Genomic DNA, 13625 nt, shown 5'->3' with positions numbered 1-13625 from the left:
ACGAGTATTGTTACGATAACTTCATGAGGCAACGAGTATTGTTACCGTCCCTTTACAGAATAAAAAAAGGAGGACGGGAAGTTGAGAGGTTGACCCTAGGTCAGGCAGTCTGTGTGTGGCAGAGCTGGGGGATTCGAACCCAGAGCTGTGTGATGCGTTAGCCGAGTTCTAAGTCACTCCTTCTAATGAGTGAATAAGTACCAGGCCCAGTGGGGAAAGGAGGGCAGAGGAGAAAGAGATTTTTATTTACAGTGATATGTGGAAATCAGACAGTGTATAAAGGCTCACGGGCTTTGGAATCAACCTTGTGTTTGAATCCTCTGCCACGTGGTACTTGTCTGACCCCTGACAAATCACCGTGACTCTGCCACGTCACGGCTTTGTCGTGAGCATTAGAGGAGATGAATGCAAAGGTAACAGGCATGTCACAGAAGTCTCGCCTGCCTAGAACCAAGATACGTGAGGTTCTCAATGAGTCTGTTTGATCTGTGTGTAAAGATTGTCTTTTATCTTTCAGTTATACTTATTTTTTTACTGTGACTAAAAACATACAAAATTTGCCATCTTAATTATTTTTAAGTGTGCCGTTTGGAAGTGTTGAGTATATTCACGCTGTTGTGAAACAGATCTCTAGCACTTTTTCAACTTGCAGAACTGAAACTCTGTACCCACTAACGACAATCTCTCTCTCCCTCTCCCCGCCATCCTTGGTAATCACCAGGCTGCTTTCTATTTCTATGAATTTGACTACTTTGGATTCTCCATATAGGTGAAATCATACAGCACTTTTGTTTGTGATTGGCTTATTTCATTTAGCTTAATGTCTTCAAGGTTCATCCATGTTGTAGCATGTGACGGGATTTCCTTCCCTTTTTGCCCCCTTCCTTTTTAAGGCTGCATAGTATTCCACCGTGTGCATATGCCACGTTTTGTTTATTAATTTATCTGTCCGTGGACATTTGGGTTGCTTCCACCTACCTCTTGGCTGTTGTGAATAGTGCTGTTATGAACAAGGGTATACAAATACCTGTTTGAGTCTCTGCTTTCAATTCTTTTGGCTGTATACACAAAAGTAGGATTACTGGGATCATATGGTAGCTGTTAATTTTCTTGATGATGTCATTGAGGTGAAATTTATTATTAATAAAAAGAAAGAAAGTACTCATAATTGTGAAGTACATAAATAAAATCTGGCTCCCTATTCTTTAAGAAGAAGACGTTGAAATTAATTACAGATGAAAGGAACCCGAAATTACACCCGCTCTCTCACTGGGCTTGTGTGTGGTTGTAGAGATCAGCCAGAGAATCCAGACGGCTCACCCGGCCGGGCGGCAGGTGATGCTGCACTACCTGCTTCCGTGGATGAACAACATCGAGCTGGTGGATCTGAAACCTCTGCCCACTTCAAGGCGACACGACGAAGATGAAGACGATTCATTGAAAGACCGAGAACTGATGGTGACTAGCAGGCGCTGGCTACGGGGAGAAGGCTGGGGGTCCCCCCAGGCCACGGCAATGGTTTTGAACAATCTGATGTACATGACAGCGAAGGTAATTGGGTTTTGTGTTTGCTGTTCCTGCCCAGAATTATCGAGTTAGGAGTAGTAAACATGGTTAGAAACCGATGAAGAGATTAGATAATCCTGCAATAACTAAACAAAAATGCGTTGTAAATTCCTTACTTTAAAAAAACTCATTAGATATAAAATTTTTTTTTTTTTTACTTTATACATGATTAATGATATTTATCCTTTAGATATGTTGAAAGAAATTACTGTCCTTCTAAAGTGTGGAAGAAGTTAAAGCTATCTGTAAAAACGTTACTTTCTAATATTTCACGGTATGACGAGTTTGGTTTTTAATGGATGGCTGTTACTGAAGTACCTCTTGTGTGTGCCTCTAGTATGGGGACGAACTGGCCTGGTCGGAGGTGGAGAACGTGTGGACCACGCTTGCGGATGGCTGGCCCAAAAACCTGAAGATCATTTTGCACTTTTTGATCAGCATTTGTGGGGTGAATAGTGAACCAAGCCTCTTGCCTTACGTACGTATTGAAGTTCATTGAGCTTTTTTACAAAAACATGTATTTACCAAATGTATCAGTGTATGGGCAGCAGTCGCCCGGCAGGGCAAGACAAAGGCCCGGATGAGAACGGGCAGGAGCTGGCACGTGGAGTTATTCATTGATTCATTCAACAGATGTTATCCAGCCTTATTATAGAGCAGGTGCTCTTCGAGGTGCTGGGAATTACAATCTGATGAAAGACACAGAATTTATTCTTTGAACCTACGCCTAATTTATTTAATGAGTGGATCAGTAAGTTCCTAACAGACAGTTGTGATAAGAAAAACTGCAGAGTGCTGAGCATGAATAATGTAGGAACCACAGCTGTCTGGGAGGATTAGAGGGGACACTCTACAGATAGTGATATTTAAGCCCAGACCACGAAACTGGGGATGTTTCTATTGTAGTTTCTGCCAGGCAGGAGCTGGCATTTGGGTGTTAGAGCAAGACAGAGAGTGGGAGCTCAGTGCCTGCAGGATGGAGCCTGGGGCTGCCGGAAGCAGGGAAAGCCTGGGAAGACTCGTAAAATGAAGAAGGTAACAGTTTTGCCTTCTAGGGAAGACAGCAGCATTTCAGTCTGTCCAGGTTAAAAGGATACTTTGAAACTGTCAAACATGAGGATTAAATTGAACGCACATACACATGTATGCGCGTCTGTGAGTGTGTGTAGACACAGATATCAGTCACGTGGGAGCATCCCCCCAAAGTATGTTCCACAGAAGACTAGTGCTACAGAATGTGGCTTTAAAATTTCTTACAGGTCCTACTTTAAACAAACCGCTTAATCACTTCGCTTTATCCAGCATTTCTGCCAGTTCACTTGGTCACTGAAAGTGTCATTTGTAAAGTGTGTCAGGGGATTGGTATCTTTGAGCAGCACTTAGAGAATGGCAGGTGCTTGGAACAAGACAACGTGAGCCCACGTTACCTCTCTGACCACGGCTCCTAATGCTCTCCTGGTGCCCCCACCCTCCAGCCATGCCGGCCTGAGGAGGCCCACTCGCTTCCTTCCCTCTCCCCAGGTAGAGCACAGTTCCCTCCCCTGCCGCTGCCAGATCCTTCCCCAGGGGTCGGTTCTGCCTGAGACCTCGCTGCCCCCCTACCTAAAACTGAAGATGCCCCCCCCCACGCACACTCGCTCCTTTCTCCTTCCCCTGCTTTGTTGATCTTTCTAGGCATATGTACTATTGAAATCATGTTTTTCCACTTACTTCATACAGCGTACTAGCTATTTTAAAAGCGCATTGCAGATCTTAACTCATGTAATCCTAACGGCTCTATGAAGTGGGTACTAATACAGTCCCCATCTTAAAAATGAGAAAACTGAGAGTAACTTTCCAGATGACGTTAGCTAGTAAGCGCTAGATCCACACGGCGAGCTGGGCAGTGTAGTTGGAGTTCTAGTTCCTTGTTCTTAACGACCACTCTTGTTGAATATAGGGAACGGGGAAGGCAGAGTACAAGATAAGTCCTGGGCTTGAAGGCTAGCTGACTGAAAATCAGGGGAAAATCCAAGAATGATATTAATGAAAAGCTTTTCCATTAAAAAAGAAATTTTTATAGAAAAGCAATTTTATTTACATATTTTTTTGATTTTTTTAGAAGAAGGCAAAAAAGTAAAGGAAGTGCGTAAAGTTGTGAGAACAGTTGAACATTCCGCTCATCCTAATCGGATCTGATGTTGAGGGTTGGAGGGGGAGACGGTTATCGATAAAGCTGATGGACGTCTCGTTGCCGATCAGTGCAGACTCAGATTAGATTGTGCTTATTCATGTCCCACTTAACCTTGAACTTTAATGAAATTTGCCTCCAGACAAATTAATGAGGTAAAATTTCTGCCTTTTCTTTTCTGACCGATTTCTTTTGCGGCAGGTGAAGAAAGTTATTGTGTACTTAGGTAGAGACAAAACAATGCAGCTGCTGGAGGAGCTGGTGAGCGAGCTGCAGCTGACCGACCCCGTCAGCTCCGCGGTCACGCACATGGACAACCCGCCGTACTACCGCATCACCTCCAGCTGCAAGATCCCTTCTGTCACCTCAGGTGGGAAGTCGTTTTAGGCTGGTAACTTTGTGACAATGTGAGACGCTAGCTGCATGAATTTCTTTTGCTGTAGTAACCGTTATCTGTAGTATGTATCCTGTAACATCATGCTGTAAACCTCAGATATACACAATGACGTTTATTTTTTTAAAAAACTTACACTGTATCAAAAGAGAAGCTTTATGAAATTGTTCATTTAAGCAGGCATTTGTTGTGTCTTTAAGTATCATTATTGGAAAAAACAAAAACAAATGTGAGTTATTCGTGGTGGTTTGAGGAGACTTTGTAAATCCTATGAGTACAGAAATTTGACAATGTAAAGATTCCCAATATTATAGAGGGAAACAATGTTTGCATACTTATTCAGAGCTGGAATATAAATTCGTATATCCCTATACAACAAATGCAATTTTAAGTGAATATAATTAGCATGGTGATTTCAACAAGTAAGCATTTTCTTAATTTATTTGCATAATTTCACATTATAATTATTTGGATATATCTTATACATCATATAAAATCAAATGAGTATATATTCTCATATGTATACACATATAGTTATAATTATTGTAATATTTTTTGTTGAGGAAACTGTGTCCCTAACAGAATAACTTACAATGAAATTGAGTACACTATCTAGGCTACTGTAGATGAATTTTCTGTGAAACTGTATGTCACTCCATTTATAGTAAATGTTTTTAGCATGTTGATAACAATGTTATCTGTATAATTAGAAATATTTTAAATTATTTATAATTTTATCTGTTTTCATCTCCTAGCCTTTTCTGCTTTCTAGGGGATTTCTAATAATGCATCTACAGAATTTTTTCATATCTGCTAGAATGTTTTTAATTCCAATGGTTTTTTATTATAATTTTTTAGTAGCACCCTATTCATGTTTCATGGTTGGACTATCTTTTTGTGTTTCTGATAAAGTTATAAAGTTTTCTTCACGCAGCAGAAGTACCCATTTTCTGTATGTTGCCGATTTTTCTTTTTTCCTCCCCACCCCCCCCAGACTATGTCTCACTGTATCACCCAGGCCAGAGTACAGTGGCACAATCACAGCTTGCTGCAGCCTCAAACTCCTGGGCTCACGTGATTCTCCTGCATAGTTGGGACTACAGGCGTGCACCACTACACACGGCTAATTTTTTTTTATTTTTTGTAGAGATGGGGTCTTGCTGTGTTACCCTGGCTGGTCTCAAACTTCTGGGCTTAAGCAGTCCTCCCACCTCAGCCTCCCAAAGTGCTGGGATTACAGGCATGAGCTACCATGCCTGGCTTCATTTTTTTTGTTTTGTTTTGGTTTGGTTTTTTTGTTTTTTTCCCGGCCAACACAGGCTTTGCTTCTATTTCTCTCGTCGGCTTCCCTGAGGGTCTCGGCAGAGTCCTGCTCGGAGCAGGACCAGGAGCGACAGCCTCCTCTTCAAAAATCACTTGGCTCTCATTTTAATGGCGTTTGGGCATCTATCATTTGAAGTCTGTTGTTCATATAGTTATCGCATGTTTTTAAATTGACAAGTATCTCTCTGTGTTGGATTCCAGGAACTACTTCCAGTAGCAATACCATGGTCGCTCCCACCGAGGGCAGTCCTGACAGCAAGCCTGTCAAAGAGAACACTGAAGAGAGGTGAGTGCTCCTTTGTCCTTCATTAGCCTTTCCGTTTGGCAGGTGCCGATTGTCATGGGAATAAATGATAATTTCTACGTTGGAATGTGTATTTGGTTGTGTTGAAATCCCGGTAAGGAAATACATTTCCATATTGGAAATTTTCCACCTTGGTGGTTTCGGCATTGGAGCTGCCAGTGTGCTGGATTTCCTACATGCTCTAGCGGATGAGTCGGTGGAGTTTCGTCAGCCGCTTTTTGTGTGGCTTACACTTTTAGACATTTCTAAACAGGTATTCCGCCTGTTTTAGACACCAGAACATTCTTAACCACACCTATTTAAGGGGAGTCTTCAGGTAGAAATAATTGACTTTGAATCATAAGGTGGAAATGAATACATTATCATAGTAAACTTTCGTTGATATTTTGTGTACTGTTCTTTTTCAAACATAGAATGTGAAACATCAGGTACCTATGCCCTTTTCCTGTGCCCTGTGACTAACGTCAGTGGTCCTTCCCACAGCTATGTGCACCTGGACATCTACAGTGGACTCAACAGTCACCTGAATCGTCAGCATCACAGGCTGGAATCTCGATACAGTAGCAGCTCTGGAGGATCTTACGAAGAAGAAAAAAGTAATAAATTCCGAATGTTCTTTATGTAACTAACTTATAACGGTGAGGTGTATTGTTAGGTGTGTTAATGTTAGTAAATTTTTCCAGTAAATTGTTTTTAAAAAGAGTATTTAACTGCCACTCATGGTGTTCCAACGTAATCTGAAATGTCTCAATTTTAAGAAGCAATAGTTTTAAGAAGCAATGGTTTTAAGAAGCAACGTAAGTGGGGGAATTTTTTTTTTTTTTTTTTAAAGAACAGGTTCCCTCTAGATAAATCACAAAGAACATAAAAATTGGTTCTCAGGCAGCATCATAGAACAAACATGGGAAACAGGCTGGTTTTTGGAACAGATTTGCTCTTTCTGCACGGATTCACATTTTGCTAAAAAGGTTTTCCCGTGCAATGACAAAGTGAATAATCTACCCGAGTCTTGCTATAACGTTAAGGTGGGGTATAATAAAAGCACAAGCTTTCAGACTGGGAAGGGAATCTAAGGATGATCTGGTCCAATCTCCTCATTTTGTGCATGATGGAACTGAGGTCCAGAGAGGTTAAGTGACTTACCCACGTCACACAGAATTCATATTTCCTGGCGTCATTTTTAACTGCACCCTGCAGCCCCGCCGTGGTAGGGCAGAATTCTTTTCAAGATGGATTGTGGTGGCCCTATCGCAGGAAATTTAGAACCGAATAACTCACCAGAGGGCCTTTTGCTACAAGGCAACTTCACTTACAGTGTGGTCTCCTGGCTTGGACATCAATTGTGGAATCACAATGAAGTGCTAATGTAGTTCTGCTTTGATGTAAAGGATGGAACCTAAATTTCTCTCTTTTTCTCTTTCTCTCTCTCTCTCCCTCAGATTTGCTTAATTTGATACTATTTGTACCCAGCTCTTCCTAGCAAACACATGTCAAAATAGTGGGAAATTATTTTTTTTTATCCAATGCTATAAAATAGTCGGTGTCTTACTAGAGCTTGCTTATATTGGCAGAAATTAGATGGTGTAGAAAATGAGATCATTTTATCTTGATAGGTGACTCAATGCCACTTTATTCTAACTGGCGACTGAAAGTGATGGAGCGTAACCAAGGAGAGCCACTGCCCTTCCCTCCAGCTGGAGGCTGCTGGTCGCCACTGGTGGATTACGTGCCTGAAACGCCATCACCTGGATTACCTCTTCACAGGTGGACTACAGCGTCATTCCTACTTCTATGAGTCGAGTTGCTGCTGAACACTCAGCGTTCTTTGTGCTGTCTGACAACACAGGACAAAAGCAATCTTCTGTACCAAGATACTGCAGCAAATGAGATTCATGCGTTTAGATGGGAAGAAATCCTAACAAGCTCAGAATTCTAACTGTATAAAATTAATATCATTACATCTAATTCTGCTGCTGCTTTTCTGGGTGTCTGGCATAGTTACTTGACCTTTCTGGGACCCAGTTACTACATCTGAAAAACGTGGCTTTCCTCTAATAGGCACTATTATGTTGAATTGGGTTAAACTGGATTCTACTTAGCAGAATCACAATAGAACAATTACTGCATTCTTTTAAAATTGATTAATGCACTGAACGTATATCGAACACCTATGTGGCAAGCAGTCTGCTAGGTCTCAAGGTTGAAAGATGAAAAATATGTGGCTCTTGACTTCGAGGAGCCCTTAGCCCTCCTGTTTATTCTATCACTTTAATGGTTGATGGGTTCTTTGGCTATATTCGTCTTTCCTCTTTTTTCCTTGATATGTTGTATTTTTCCATGAAATACAATATTACGGTCTTCAAGGAATTTTGTGTGAAATTTTCTCTAGGTTTACTCAGATCTGGTAAGGCATTTACAGTACTGTCATGTGTCCTAGGTGTAACATAGCGGTGATCCTTTTGACTGACCTGATCATTGATCACAGTGTGAAGGTGGAATGGGGAAGCTACCTCCATCTTCTTCTTCATGCAATTTTTATAGGTAATAAACGTTTGGTTTTAATTCCTTCATTTCACATTTTTGTGATCATTTAAAGGCAGTATGGTTTTAAGAATGTTTTTACATGTTTTTCTGTTTCCTGTTATTTGTGTATTATTTCCATGACGCTTTTTGCTGTGATTCTGCGGGTCTAGCCGGGAGTTATTGCTGGCCTGTCTCCTACCCACGAACATGTCTGCTACCCTCATGCCCATTCCTGTCCTGTGACCCCCCCCCCCACCGCACACACATACACATGTACGCTCTAATTCTGTATCGCTAGCAAGAGTAAAACTAATGTACCTCTGAGATCGGAAACTTTCACGGAGAATGACAAATGGAAATAAGTTCTAAATGTTTTCCAGAAAAACTAGATTGTTGGACAACGATTATTATACCTGAAACACCATTGTGTCGTCTGTAACAAACACGTTGGATCTAGCACATCTGGAATACCTTTGATGCTTGTGGGATTAACTTCCTGAAGCAAGTCAAGGCAGCCATCTTCTTATAAGTTTCCCTGATATGCACACTCATTTATATATGTATTACTTTGTTCCTTCAGTTAATCAAACATTTGCTGACTTTCCATTATGTGCTAAGCACAAAAAAATGCCTGCCTTTTTAAAAAAAATTCATTTCCATCTGGTGTTATGTATTTGTAAGAGATCACTAAATTTTAGGCATGAAACATTGAAAGCTTAGCTTGATTCTCCCTAGTACTGTAGGACAATAGGCTATTTTAAAAATGTATAAGAACCCTAGACCAATAAAAAACTTTATAATACATCCTCTTCCATGAAATCTTTTATTAATATATAATTTCTGCTTTTCTTTAAAATATGAGTTTGGTAGGAAGGATACTCATTAGTTCTCTTTATTAATCATGTTTTCTACTGTCCGTTTTAGGGTTTGACCACTGCCACCCTGAGGTGTATGAACATTGCAAACGCCTGCTTCTGCACTTACTCATAGTGATGGGACCCAACAGTAACATCCGAACTGTTGCTTCTGTCCTTCTCAGGAACAAGGAGTTTAATGAGCCCAGGGTGCTGACTGTCAAGCAGATCGCACACTCAGATTATACCTTCACAGGTATTTGCTTTAAAACTACAGTTCGAGAGTAGAGTTATACTTCATTAACTGGGAATCCCGCACAAGAGAAAGTCAACTAAATAAATTAAGTACCATTTACGTTATTTGTTAAACAGCAAAAGAAGGAATTAACCTTAGAGTATCCGAGTCTATATTGCCTTGAAGGATCTTTTTCACACACGTTTTAAGTTCTGAATATGTAAGTTGAGGATATAATGAAAGAGTGCTTAATTTATTGAGCACTAATTATGAAAATGATGTTGAACTTGTAATTAGATTCTACCTCCTTGCAAGATCTGAAAACTGGCACAGACATTTTAAATTTTTGTATTCACGTGATTATATTTACTGCATTAAAAAGTTATACATTTTGAAGTAGCGAGGTGCCAATTAATGAGACTTTCATATAAAATTTATTTCACTGCCAATATTAATTTTTTTTAAACTATGTAAGCTGTATTTTCTTCTTTCCTAACTTAACTATTCTATTCATCAGTGTCATCAGGCTAATAACAGATGGTCTGGAAAATACCAATTTTTAGAAATTAAAATCACCTTTTTTTCTAATCGTATAGTGTCAGATACAGGGTTGATAAATTTTAAAGTTACTTAGTTAAAACCCCGTTGTTTACTTAAAACCCTGTAGTTAGAAAACAATTATTAAAAAACTTATGGGCTTTTAAAACTATGATTAAAAGAAAAATGAAATAAAGGCTACTGCCTTTTTTATATTAAAGCACCTTTACTCAAAATTCTGTAGCTTCTTGTTTGTTTTTAAGGTTTTCTTTGTCATTATGTAAATATGGGCATTAGTAGTAACCTTTAACAGGGTTTGTTTAATAATTGACGTAAATACTACAAATAGTTTTTAAAATAGCCTTTCTGTAAGTAAAATGCAGCAAAAATCATAGACTATTTTCCATAAAAAATTAGTTTCCACTGTACAAATGTGACTGACTGAAATGTTGACAAAATATTAGGAAGCTGCCACCTCCAACTTTGTTCAGCAGATGGCAGCAGAGAGCTGGGCAGTGACTCCACATCGCTGAGTTTTCATAATAAGCTGTGAAAATGTTTGCCCAAAACTTGCTTGCTGTAATTTGGTGTTTATGGGGGTAGGCAGAGGCGCCGATTCACGTCGGCCTGCACTGCCACAGCTCCTCGTGTGTCCCATAGAGTCTATAAGGAACAGTAGTTTAATTCTTTAAGTGCTTGGTTCACTTATGTTTAGGTATTCACGGCGACCTTCCTCTCCCAGCAGGCATTAACGATTTTATACCTGATTACCAGCCCTCCCCTATGACCGACTCAGGGCTTAGCTCAAGTTCTACCTCTTCTAGTATCAGCTTAGGAAATAACAGCACCGCCATTTCGCATCTGCACACCACGATCCTCAATGAGGTCGACATCTCAGTGGAGCAGGATGGAAAAGTCAAAACCCTCATGGAATTCATTACCTCAAGGTAACACCTGCAGCCGCTGCCATCCCGGCGGTGTGTGTGCTAAGTCATCCTTTCATTCCTCAGCTGTCCTAAGCCATACTTTTGTTTTCTCAAATGCCATTCGTTCGAAATAGGCAGGTTTGTATTGTGGACTATTTTGAAAACTATGATGTCGCCAAAGACCTTCTTCTTTTGTACCCACGCCGTTGTACCTGAGAAGGGCTTTAATCATGTCTGGTTACTAAATGCCCAGAGAGTGGACAGTATTATCTGAATATCTATTCTTCTTTCATTAGCTATGTTATCAATCAGTCATCAAATATTTATTTATGAGCCACTCTTTGCCAAGGCACTATACATGGAAAAGGAAAATAAATGGGGAGAAAGGGCATGGCTTCCACAGGGACAGCAAAGTCACAGGGGCACGAGAAAACAAAGTGGGTTTGGAAATGGTGAGTAATCTCTCTTACTGTAATGCTGAGAAAAGAGAGTTGTTCTATCTAGACAGTTCTAGAAAGCTTGGAAGGGTTAAAACTGGAGGGCCTTGGAGCCCGGGCCATAAGGTGATAGATGACATTGAAAGTCGTTGAGCTTCGGTGGGAAGGGCGGGAGGCATAATCAATCAATACGTGGAGAGAATCAGCCCGACACCAGCGCACAGGACAAATCCAGCTGGGAAAGACTGACAGCCGCGTGGGCGCGGGGCAGGTTTCAGGGCACTTTGGGCCGTGGTAACAAAGAACTTGACCAAGGTGGTGGCCTGAGAATGCAAAGACATTTTAAGGAAAGAATCAAGGGGACATTTTTCTGTCCTATGCTTTCCCTATAGTTTTAGCTAGTAAATTGTTTTCCCTGCATTTAACCAGCAAATGATTTCCTTTGCGTTACAATCTAAATACAGTCTAGCCTCCACAAATCACGGTTTGACCTATAACACAAAAGCAGTAACCAATACTCTTCTCGCTTGGCAAAATTTGTCATGTTTTCCTACTGCCTCTGAGAGAATTTGGTAGATGTTGAAGTTAGATCTTTCCCTACTTACTGTAGATCATTACATATTCCTGTATCTGAATAGCAGTAGCAGACTGTGACCTGGCATTTGATTTACTCAACTTCTGTCCTCTCTAATTGTAAAAGTGCACATTAGGCAAGTATGAGTACAACTGTTTTGTGTTTTGTTTTTGTTTTTTAGCCATTTTAAATCCTGCCATCAACTGTTATAATAATAAGTTAAAAACCAAGGGAGTTACTTCTGTTCTCTGTTTTCAGAAAAAGAGGACCCCTTTGGAACCATGAGGATGTGTCCCCTAAGAATCCTAGCATAAAGAGTGCTGAACAGTTAACTACGTTTTTGAAACATGTGGTTTCTGTTTTTAAGCAGTCAAGCTCAGGTATCTTTTAATAAGTATTTTGAACAATATTAAGTTTTATTGAGATATTTTAATGTGATGTCAATTTCTGATAATACTTAGCAAAAAGTTGATAGTTGATGTGTCTAAATTAAAGTTTTAGGCAGTTTTTCTTTTTTAACTTATTAATGATAACAGATGAGTTCTGGTTGAAGAAAAATTAAGTTAAAAATAACTTAAAAATAAGCATCCTATCTATGAAATTCTGGGCTTCTAAGTTTTGTGTATGACAGCATCATAAAATTACAATACAATTGTATATTATGAAAAGTTACATAGAGGTGGCAAACTTAAAAAAGTTCTCTTTTATACTGTTACAGGCTTCTGTGATCTAAAATTTATTTATTTTTATTTAATTTTTTTGACTGGGGTCTTCTGGTGTGGACTGGAAAACCTGCTAGACAAATTCTAAAAGAGCTGTAACACTTACGATCTTAAGATTTAACACATTCTGAAAACCATAATGAAAATTTATGTGTCTAGAGCAGTGGTTCTCAATGAGGGGTGATTTTGCCCCCTAAGGGACACTTGGCAATGTCTGGAGAGATTTATGTCCCAACTGCAGGGTGGGGGCAAGGAGTTGCTACCGGCATCTAGTGGGAAGAGGCCGGGGACAGCGCTAAACGTCGTGCACTGCCCAGGATGGCCCTTTCCAGAAAGAATTATCTGGCCCCAAATGTCTGTAGTGCCAAGTTTGAGAAACCCTGCCCGGTCTCAAGGATTGTTTCCCTAGAGATTAGACAAAGGAGTCATCTAAAATGCAAATGGAGTTTAATCAAAGAAAAAGCATTGACTCATAAAATTTGAGTGTCTGTCTCCTTTGCCAGACTGTGTGCTAGCTGTTGGTTTTCAGACGATTAGCTTCTGGTTATAACCTCCACACAGTGTTCTGAAAACCAAGAGCCACCTGCTTGCTTTCGCAGAAGGAAGTCATTTGGAACATCATCTTAGCGAAGTTGCCCTGCAAACAGCCCTCTCCTGTTCTTCTCGACACTATGCCGGGAGATCCTTTCAGATTTTCAGGGCCCTCAAGCAACCGCTTTCTGCAGCGACGCTTTCTGATGTTCTCTCCAGGCTCGTGGAAACTGTCGGGGATCCGGGAGAAGACGCACAGGTATCGCGTTGCATTCTCTCTGCAGTTTCTGAGCAGTCCTGGTTGTCAGGGGTTTACTGCTGTGCCAGAGCAAGGTAATGGTCATAGAGAATTGTTAATGTCAGGTGTTCACAGGCAGGCAAGGAATGAAGAGACAAAGTTAAGTTTTATAATCAATACTTAGTAACCCACTAATTAAATCAAATCGTCTAGTGCCTGTCAGAGAAAGCTTTATATACACACATCCCTGGATATTGTCCTGGGATGACCACAAAGTAAAAGAGATGAGAA

At 40.3% G+C, this 13625-nt stretch overlaps 1 protein-coding gene and 1 non-coding gene across 3 annotated transcripts in view; one reads left to right on the top strand and one right to left on the bottom strand.

Annotated features, from left to right (window-relative positions):
* Positions 1-13625, top strand: part of FRYL (FRY like transcription coactivator) — a 207812-nt gene that overhangs the window by 151517 nt on the left and 42670 nt on the right. Inside the window, exons 34-44 of one of the 2 annotated variants that reach the window (XM_045532978.1) lie at positions 1292-1551; positions 1904-2044; positions 3938-4106; positions 5655-5739; positions 6241-6353; positions 7371-7521; positions 8195-8298; positions 9205-9390; positions 10649-10853; positions 12102-12223; positions 13165-13355. In XM_045532978.1, coding sequence (XP_045388934.1) covers positions 1292-1551; positions 1904-2044; positions 3938-4106; positions 5655-5739; positions 6241-6353; positions 7371-7521; positions 8195-8298; positions 9205-9390; positions 10649-10853; positions 12102-12223; positions 13165-13355 — 1727 coding nt within the window. The remainder of the gene's footprint in view (positions 1-1291; positions 1552-1903; positions 2045-3937; positions 4107-5654; positions 5740-6240; positions 6354-7370; positions 7522-8194; positions 8299-9204; positions 9391-10648; positions 10854-12101; positions 12224-13164; positions 13356-13625) is intronic. The other variant, XM_045532977.1, reaches the window with a different exon arrangement.
* Positions 12608-12669, bottom strand: LOC123624886. The gene has a single exon (XR_006730250.1). It is a non-coding gene; the product is annotated as a U7 small nuclear RNA (small nuclear RNA).

This window comes from Lemur catta, chromosome 19 (assembly GCF_020740605.2).
Source record: "Lemur catta isolate mLemCat1 chromosome 19, mLemCat1.pri, whole genome shotgun sequence".
Taxonomy (NCBI): Eukaryota; Metazoa; Chordata; class Mammalia; order Primates; family Lemuridae; genus Lemur; species Lemur catta.
This window is presented reverse-complemented; position numbering and strand designations above follow the sequence as displayed.